Genomic DNA, 10,047 nt, shown 5'->3' with positions numbered 1-10,047 from the left:
TTGTATGCAACAATTTAATCCTGGTAAGCGCTAACCATGGTAAGAGTGGTCGCTCTCACTTACCGGGTAAGACACTCGATTCTTGTCTTCGCTCTTACCCGGATAAGATTATTAGTCCTTGTCATATTCTTCCGATAAAGTAAAATGACTTGATAAACGTTTGATAAACGACACCTAAGTTCCACTTGGTAATTAAATCCTATATGTTAAATGAAAACCAAGAGACCAACGCTTATCACATACATCTTTATTGGAAAAGATTGAAATTATATGTAAAATATTTAAATATGTAAATTACAATTAAATAATATAACATAAATATTCATTTATTATAACCCGAGAATAAAGATATCAATTTAAATTCATTTAATAGAGTCATTAAACTTATAAAAATTAAAATTGAATTGTTATAACAATAGACATACTAAAAAAATGACCACGAGTTATTATCATTAAAGAGATTGAGCAATAATAAAAACAACTTTAACTAGAATATGATATTAAAATACGAGGAGTAACAACATCCAAAAGCATATAATGGCATATTGGTTCAAAAAATGACATTACACATTATTATCGAATACATTTGTTATTATCATCTCAATGTTGGACGGATGTAAGCACAAACATCTTTGGAGGTGTTTGGGATTGCTTATAAAAACAACTTATCGACTTATTCCAGTATGACACCGATAATAAACACTTTCAAGTGTTTGGATAAACAACTTATACATGTGTCAAACCGATAATAAGAAGTTTTTAAAGAAGTTAAATCATTTTAACTTATAATAAATTAATAATATTAATCAAATATTTGAGCAACTTCCTATGAAATTTATATAATAATAATAATAATATAATGTTAATAATTGAAAAGGTTGTAGTCATAATAGTGTGGGCATGAAATGGTGTTTTTATTTTTGGCTTTATATTTTTATATTTATTCAAAGATAAGGTTTAGTGATGACATCATGGCTTAGTCTTGTTGATCATGATTGGGACCCATAATCCACTTAAAAGCATGGCAACTTGTGAGTATTTAATTTGGTTTGAGGTGGAAATTGAAAGGCAAGTGCAAAGAGGTCTAATATAATACATCTCTTAAAATACCTTTTTGGTCCTTTGCATATGTAAAAAGGTATAAAGATTTGTCTATTTGATGTATTTTTGATAAATTATTAAGATACGGTAATAATCCATCATATGTTATTAGTGTCTCGTGTCTTTGAAAACACGTAAATCTTTACTGATTATAGGTTCAGTTGAGATTTTCTTTTTGATTTTTTACGACACCGAGTTATTATTACTGGTGTTGGTGGTCAATATTGCTATAGTGGTTGGTTTTTTCTTCTAAAGTTAGAGATGTTCGGGACACTTACTTAAATAAGAAAGAGGTACATAACGGGCTTGCATGTAACGTTTAAAGGATGAATGTTTTTCTGTTTCTACACTTCACCATCCTAGCTTCCATATAGCACTAATCGTGCTCTTTGAACTTTAAGGCATAACATAGTCTTGACTTTATGGTTTATTTCAGTAATTCTTTTACTGTAATATTTAAATTGTACTCAATATATAATAATACTGAAAGAATACAAGTCTAACAAGATGGTTTCTATGTGAACTTACATAAAAAAAATTCTGCATTACGTCATTGTCTTGGATGAATCTGGAAGCGACTTTAAATCAATTTGTACTTATCATCGTTATATGATGGAAACGTTTATTATCTTGATTTTTTATACGTAGATATTAATATGAAAATATTATAATAATAAGTATAAAATAATGAGGACAAGAAAGGGTAGTGTTGTGATTTTCAAAACAAGAGATGAAGGTATTGGAAGCATAGAAAGTAGCCAATCAACATGTTGCCAAAGTTAAAGTTGGTCATAGATCATAGAGTCATTCTCCACTTCTAATGGACCTTTGCTTTGATGGTTCTTCCAAGTTGATCATTATGTCATTCATAATCTTTAAATAATAATGAAAATTCATTTAAAGGCACATAAAAAAACTAATCTATTGTTATTTTTTTTATTAACCTGGATATCCAACCTGTTGTGCGAACTGTCTAATCTCAGGGTAACCATTTATTTTGCAGATAACTCGGAGTCATTGCATTTGAATCTTCGTGGCTACAAGGGGATTTTTATTTCTCATTGGATTTGAACATGGGGTACTTTTGACATTTGGAGCCAAACTCAAACCAATCAAGCACCACCCTTGTGGTTTTGTTCATCTTTTTCTTTACCATCAATATTGATATCATAAAAACCTCTAGATCTCTTTTGGTTATAGGATTTTTTTTTAAATCTGAATGAATTAAAATGACCAGTATTAATTAAGATGTTCGGTTTTCACATAAAACGAAGTTAAATTTCATTGATTTCATCATTCACGGATTTTATCATTCTGTCACATATGTAATGTAATCAAAATTCCAACCATACCCATTTTCAAAAAGACAATAACCCCCAAAACACCCCAGCTTACTATATTACCTGTGTCTCAAGCCCCCCCTCCTCAAGGTCTGTCATGGTCAACTAGTTCTGCTTAAAGATTTCAAATTAATTTTTGTCAACCAGATTTAAATTCATAGAATTCCATTTCAATTTTATCAGATTACATTTTGCGAATCAAATGTCTTATCAGATTTTTAATCCTAAAACTTTAACAGATACAATATGATTAATCTTTATTTTAAATGATAGTTTAACATAACTGCTGGAGTAATTTTTCTAAATGTTAAATTCTTTTAAATAACATGATCGTTAAAGATTATCTAAAATAAAGAGTTTTTGTAATCATAACACCATAAATAATAAATACTCCCATCTCTCCGAAGATGTCGACATTTTGATATGCCTACCTTGTAGAATATATTTAAAGAGTATCTTATGCATCAAGAATTGTGAGTTATATATATTTAACAGATATTTTTATTGTATTAGTATATTAATTGAAACGTCGGACGAAGTATAAAATCATTTTCTTTTTCTAAGTTTTGATTTGCAGCCTCACTAAAATGTTAGAAACAGAGGGTAGTAAAGATGAAATAGGACTGGATAAAACTCAAGAATCATGTGTGGTACACTTTCCAAATACTGTAATTCGACCCTAAAGTTATGTTTGGTACGCAAACATGATTGGATAAGACTGAACATGACACAACTGGACACATAGAGTAAATTACAAATTTAGTTAAATACATTAAAATACGATTCTTAATTAATTATAAAGGTGTAATTTACAAAATAAAAATCATATTTTTAATGTATTTTTAGTTAAATTTGTCATTAATTAACTAATATAATAAGAAGTATAAAATGAAAAATGAATTGGTAGAAAAGACAAAAATAGAAAGGAAAAAAAATAAACCATAGGGACTAAATTTGTAGTTTAATATAAGGGTGCTCATGGGTTGCATTGATCGGGTTGAAGACATTTGAACAATTTAATACAATGCTTGCGGTTTGAAAAATCTTAACCCAAACTAAAGTGCAATGCAACCTAACCCAAACCGTACGGGTTGGTCGGTTTGATACTTTTATACATTAAAATAATTTTCTAACCTTGAATATGTTATTTCTCTACTTATAATTTCTTTTTTATCATCAACCATTTGATACACATACTTCTTACGTATATCACATTCAGTTAATTTTTTCAATTTACATATATATGTTCACAGTTATTGAATGAGTTATATAAAAATGTAAATAGATTGAAAATATGTGTATATGAAGAGCGTACATGATATTGTCTAATGTATATATTAATAGAGATTCAACAATCATATTAAATCCAAGAAATAAAAGAATATTGGGTTCATCAGGTTGGATTGAGTTCAAATAATACTAACCTAATATCAACCAAATACTTGCAGTTTGAAAATTTAACAACTCAAATCAGGTTGCTTCGGGTTGAGTTATTTCGCGTTAGGTTAGGTTGATTGGGTTGGTCGAGTTTTTGAGCGCCCCTAGTTTAATCTTTGATCAAATAAAACAAAAAAAGAAAGAAAAATACAAAGAAGTTAACTAACCTATCTAACTATAGCTAGTCAGAGGGACCAAATGTGGAACAAAATGGCAAACACGGTGACCAAAATTGTAATTAGTTTAAAAGAGGGACCAAATTTATTTTTTGAAGTATTAATATTTATATACGGCAAAAGCAGCAAATAAATTCACACACATTTCTCACCTTTTTGTGAGGTTTGAACCCATAACCTTCTATGAGACCAAAAACTATGATATCGCTAAGCCAAAGGCCCTTTGGTGAGGGATCAAATTTTATAGTGAGTGACAACCATGAGGACCAAAAGTGTAATTTAGTCTATAAATTTTAAGATTCACATGTGAATCTTAAACTGGTTCAGTATCTTGATTATAAATTGTAAATTGATTAATGTATAAGTTATATTTAAGATTTACATGTGAACCTATGTTAAGATTAAGATATTTACATATGAATCTTAAATGAATTCAGAAGCTCGGTTATAAGTTATGATTAAGATTCATATGTGAATCAATGTTAGGACTCACATATAAACCAATATACACCTAAATATCACCGTCTGATAATGATTTATTGTATTCTTTTACGTTTGATTACATTTCAATTAACCAATGATGAACATTGATGTTTGTATGCTAATATGATATTTAATTCGATTTTTAGATTGATTTCACCCATATCATATAATATCATCCCCAATCAAGTTTATTGGAAAGCTTTTTAGGTAGCCTACTGGTCACTTATGAAAAGCCATTGGCAAAAAAAAATTCACCTTTTTTCTTGTCCGTTAAGCAGTAGGGTTTTTACATATAGGTTTCATATAAAAAAACATATTGAAAAACTCCTTTGTTATGGATGCTTTAAATCAATCGCGGACCCAAGAACATTTTTGAACGAGTATAACTTTAAGCTAAATCAAGAGTTCATAAAGTAGTGGTTTGATCAGGAGGAAAGTCGATCGTATCAATTTTGGGAATAAAATATATTTTTTCAAATGGAATCGACCTTAACCTTTGAAATAAATGTATGTTATCTTGAAAAAGAGATTAAAAAATGACTGTTAAGATGAATTTGCAATAAAAAGAAAAATAAATCATAGAGAAAAATAATAGAATAAACAAGAAACTGCCCCTGGTGTAGTAGTAAGTTATGACTATCTTGAGGTTGTGAGTTCGATTGTATATTTATTGTTAATATTTTTAGTGATAACATCTATAATTTGTAGGACGTTTACCGACCTGTGTCGGTTTCGGGTACATATATCCTTTTGATGAAGGTCGTTCGAGTTAAATAGGACTATGCCATGGGTTGGGGAGGGAAATTTAATAGATCCAACCATCTCACCCATGTTTGATGTTTGGTATAAATTTGGTTTCAAAATATTTGAGAGCCCTCTTCAAAATCAAGAAGGTGTACCTTTCAAATGCTTATTTTTCCTCTTACAGTAAACAAATGAACAAGTGCTTGGGAATCTACTTAACTCTTAGGAGATGTTTGGTTCACAAAATGGAATTTGATGGAATTGGAATCCATCAAAGAAATTTGACTATGAAGGAATTCTAATGGAATTTGACTATGCGTTTGGTTGATAGGAATTAGAATGAAATCTCTCAAAAGAATTGGAACAATCGTCTTTGTTTGGACTATCGCACCCATCAGCCTGCCTATACCCGACCAACCACCATGTCACTACTGTCATCGTCACATCTATCTCCTTGCCCCACCCCACCCCACCCCACCCCACCCTTACCAAACACTACCCCACCATCCCAACTTCTCCCCACCACTCCTGCCCTACCCTTGCTCTATATGTGGGGATTGTTGGGGGCGGTGGGGGGGTGGGGCAAGAGTGGGGTAGTGGGTGGTAGTTGTGACGACTATAGTGGAGGATAGTGGTTAGTAGTGGGTTGGAGTAGGGTAATGTGGGGCGGGGGTGGGACAAGACAGTTGGGTAGGTAGCAGGGTGGTAGTTGTGACTAGGGGTGCTCACGGCCTAGGTTGATCGGTTTGGAGCCGTTTTAACAACCCAACCCAATGTTGGCGGTTTGAAAATTTTCAACCCAACCCAACCCAACCCAAACAAAAGTTCAACCCAACCCAACCCGTTCGGGTTGATCGGGTTGTGTTTAAACAATGTAAAATCACATAAAAATAAAGAAAACTTTCCTTTGAAATACGACCAACCATTCAAGATAATATGCAAGTTCATCAAATATTTAGATATTACAATAAAAATGTTTAAACCAAATGATAATACATCAATCAACAACAATAGTTTTAGACGTTTCCAATCCCGATGCTTTCGTTTTCTTGACGTTGAGGTTGGTCATGTCATGATTGTCATCTACAATTCAAAGCTAAAGTTAAGGTCGGGTTCATCGGGTTGTCGGGTTGTCGGGTTTTTTTGGGCCTAACCCGATTCCAACCCAATAAGGTCGGGTTGGCTAATTTTTTTATCGATCATGCATCGGGTTACCTCGGGTTGGGTTTTTTTTTTTTTTAAATTCGGGTTGGGTTGGTCGGGTTCATCGGGTTTTTGAGCACCCCTAGTTGTGACGATAATAGTGGTGGGATAGTGGCCGGGTGGCTGGGTCTTGGGAGTGGGTGGGTATGACGACAACAATAGTAGCACGATGTTTAGTGGTGGGTTGGGGTAGGGTGAGGTGCGAGTGAGTGACAATTGTGAAGGCGACAATAGTAGTGTGGGGGTGGGGGTTAGGTTAGGGGCAGGGCAGGGTGGCAAGACGGGGCGGGGGGATGGGTGGCAGGGTGGTAGCTGTCATGACGATGGTGGTCGAGTGGATGGGAGTGGGTGGGTATAACGGCGACAGTAGTGGCATGGTAGTTAGTAGTGGGTTGGGTTGGGTTGGGTTGGGGTGGGGTGGGGTGAGTGGCAGTTGTAATGACGACAATAATGGTGTGGTGGTGGAGGTTAGGTTAGGGGCGTGACAGTAATAATAGTAGCATGGTCGTAGTAGGGATATGCACTGAGTGACTGAGGGTGGGTGGGTGTGGTGACAACAGTAGTGGCATGGTGGTTAGTGRTGGGGTAGGGGGGGKGGGGGCAACGATAGTGGTGTGGTGGTGGGGGTTAAGCGTGGGGCATGATGAACAATAGTAGCATGGTCGTGGTGGTTGGTGATGGAATTCAATTCCTTCTATTATGCCAAGGAATGATAAATTCATTAACATGTGGAATTCAATGAAATTTAGGGGATTTTATCCATTTCAAGAAATGAACCAAACAAATGGATTGAAATTTGGTCTCCTTCCAATTCCGCAAACCAAACGGCCCCTTAATAAATATGCTAATGGACAATTTAATAATTTTAAGGTGACATAAGTATGAATTAAAAATGTTTAAGATACCATAATGTCCATCAAGATTAGCACCACAAACCACCCACTAACACAAGTATCGAAATGAAGATAGGCACCACAAGAAGTAAATATACAACTTATTTATTCCCATTATAGGCTTCACTTTTTTTATATTTCATAAGAGTACATTGGCATCATTCATATCCTTCTAAACCATACAATAACACCATAATTACATTTTCAAACAAAAGAAAAAAAAATGAAAAGCTTATTCTATAGCCCAAATATTTGACATTTTCAAACCTTATTTTTTTAGTCTTTTTACAATTTTGCCCTTCTATTCCAAGAGTGTCTATTCCATTACTATATCCTATATGCTGCTTCTTTGTACAAAATACAAGGCTTAAAGGGTAATTCCACACACAGGCTTTTTAAGGTAAAAAGCACTTGTGTTTTGGAAATGTGAGGAGTGGTTGGATTTGATAAGGAGTTGGTAAAAGAGGGACCTTTGAGTAATTAAGTAAAAGCTTAGGGACTGGTTTGACTGGTTGGTTTAACATTCTATGATTAGTCCTCCCATTGGTGCTCTGTGGGGAATACCCTTTCTCCTCTTTGCTGTTCTGAAGCTTGCGGCGGTCGGAGGTGGCGTTGACGGAGTAAAGCTTTGAATTCTGGTGTTATTCCGCTGCCGAAGATGGTTGCCACTGCTGTATGAATCCTCTGAATCAGACACCGCCATTATCAGATGCTTCTTCTCCGGCGAAATCTTCATCGTCCTTTCGAAATTCTTGGACGTCCCAACAATCTGTGCCCATCATGAACATGAATTCATTCAATAATCAAGAAAATATGCAAAAAAGGAAAAAAAGAATCTCATTTGGATTTTTTCATTGAACTTCAAACAATCAATCATTCAATCTCCATATTGGCATAATATTCCCACTCATGGTGGTCATCAAAAAGTCAAATTTGTGATCATCTTCAAAAAAACCCACAAAGACCCAGTTCCATGGTTGAAATTAAAACCATGTCCAATCATCACCCAATAGAAAAAGGTAATCAGAAATAATGGCGAGTGACCACCATTCAGGGGAATACACATAAAGACCTCAAGTCAACCACGAAACAGAGGAGTAGGTGAACCAATTTAAAGCGGAAATGACATTTGTAAATCAAATTCAGCATTTTCCCCCAAATTAAATTGATGATATTTACCTTGCAGCCAAGTGAACAGAATCGGAATGAATCGAGAAGGCTACGCTCACAAACTTCACAAGTGTTTGTAACACCTTTGCCTGGCCTTGGCTGTGGTCGTTCGTTCAAGAACACAACCTTTGCACTGTTGATAATGTAAGTCTGAACTGAACTGATGTCCAAGAACTTCTGAATCTCAGATACCCTAATCACATCATGATATGATGATCTCCGTATCTGCAAATTAATCACAAAAACGATTACCCCCAATATAGAAGAAAAACAAAATTTCAAAATTGGTTAAGAAAACCGAGTAAAAGTCAAATTTGGTGAGAACCCAGATGATTGTATTCGAATTGGGTAAAACCCAGATGATCAAATGGAATTTGTTTAGAAATTCAAAATTCGTTGGAAAAAGGTGTTATTGGGAATAGAGATGTTGGAATTCAAAAATGGTTAAAAAGCATGAAGAAGTAATACCTGAATGGCGCGGTGGTCCTCATGACGATTGAGACACAGTGAACACAGAGGGCCATTTATGCAATCCAAACAGTACATATTACATTCGGATTTGTGTGAATCAGCATGCAATTTGCATTGAACAAAGAAGCTCTCACGAAGCAGAGGTTTCAACCATGGCGGCCATTTGTTTTCTTCTTCAACAGGTCCTCCCACACCCTACATTATCATCAACCCACAATTCAAAAACTGAACAACAAAACAAATCAAACACACACTTGAAACAAAATGAATCAAATATCACATAAACTTACCATAATTCGTCGGTTCTTAGGTTTGATTTCACGAACAAAGTTGGTTTCCAGTTTGAGGGTGATGAAAAAGATTTGAATGGGGTTTTAGAAAACGAAGCGGCGATGAATGCAAGGATAGTTGTAGGAAAAAAAGTGAGGGTGAAAGAGAGGGGTGGTTCGTTCTTATCCGCTCATACACATCGAAACCTAAAAGAACCCACCTCCCTCTTTCCTTTTTATTTCCAATTTTTTAACCAAATATTTTTCATCATTTACGAATTAATATTCTTGTAATTGTAGTAATTATTAGATATTTTTAAATTTTATTGTAATAAATGTTTTCATTTCTGATTAAAAAAAGTCAATGAAGTAAATATTTAATGTCAAATAACATTATTAATTATCTTAATATGGTTTTTTTGTATGATTTAATTATTTAAATAAAAAATAATATAATTAAAATTATTATACGGTTTATAAAGCTTTTAGTTCAAATATGTACCTAAAAAGTGTGTAAATAAAATATGGACTGTTACATTTAAATGCACGATTATTGGAGCTGTAACATTTATGTCTAGATTTTTTTTAGATTTAATGGTTAATGGGATTTATAATTATTTTTTGCTCTTATATTTAGGGTTTATGGTAAAATAGAGAAAATAAATGAGAAATTTCTTGAATTTATAGAAATTTTTAAAACTCGATTTTTCTAACATAAAAGGCTTTGAAAAATTAAATGTTTAATATAGAAAAAATAATT

At 33.7% G+C, this 10,047-nt stretch overlaps 1 protein-coding gene across 1 annotated transcript; it reads right to left on the bottom strand.

Annotated features, from left to right (window-relative positions):
• Positions 1–7,463: 7,463 nt before the first annotated feature.
• LOC112521097 lies at positions 7,464–9,490 on the bottom strand. Its single transcript, XM_025129773.1, has 4 exons — positions 9,309–9,490; positions 9,016–9,213; positions 8,557–8,772; positions 7,464–8,146 (listed from the first exon to the last, which is right to left on the bottom strand). Exons 1-4 carry the CDS (start codon positions 9,309–9,311, stop codon positions 7,895–7,897), a joined length of 669 nt encoding a protein of 222 aa, XP_024985541.1. The 5' UTR covers positions 9,312–9,490; the 3' UTR covers positions 7,464–7,894.
• Between the last annotated feature and the right edge of the window lie 557 nt (positions 9,491–10,047).

The sequence above is a fragment of the Cynara cardunculus genome (genome assembly GCF_001531365.2).
Source record: "Cynara cardunculus var. scolymus isolate 2C chromosome LG 11, CcrdV1, whole genome shotgun sequence".
Taxonomy (NCBI): Eukaryota; Viridiplantae; Streptophyta; class Magnoliopsida; order Asterales; family Asteraceae; genus Cynara; species Cynara cardunculus.
The sequence above is the reverse complement of the archived record's forward strand: the minus strand, read 5'-3'. Positions and strand labels throughout refer to the sequence as shown.

What these genes read in the sequence shown, in the direction of transcription:
- LOC112521097 (XM_025129773.1), bottom strand. An exon ending in AGGACCACCGCGCCATTCAG is followed by an intron (nt 8,773 to 9,015) that starts GTATTACTTCTT and finishes ATTAATTTGCAG; the next exon opens with ATACGGAGATCATCATATCA. An exon ending in TCTGTTCACTTGGCTGCAAG is followed by an intron (nt 8,147 to 8,556) that starts GTAAATATCATC and finishes TGATGGGCACAG; the next exon opens with ATTGTTGGGACGTCCAAGAA.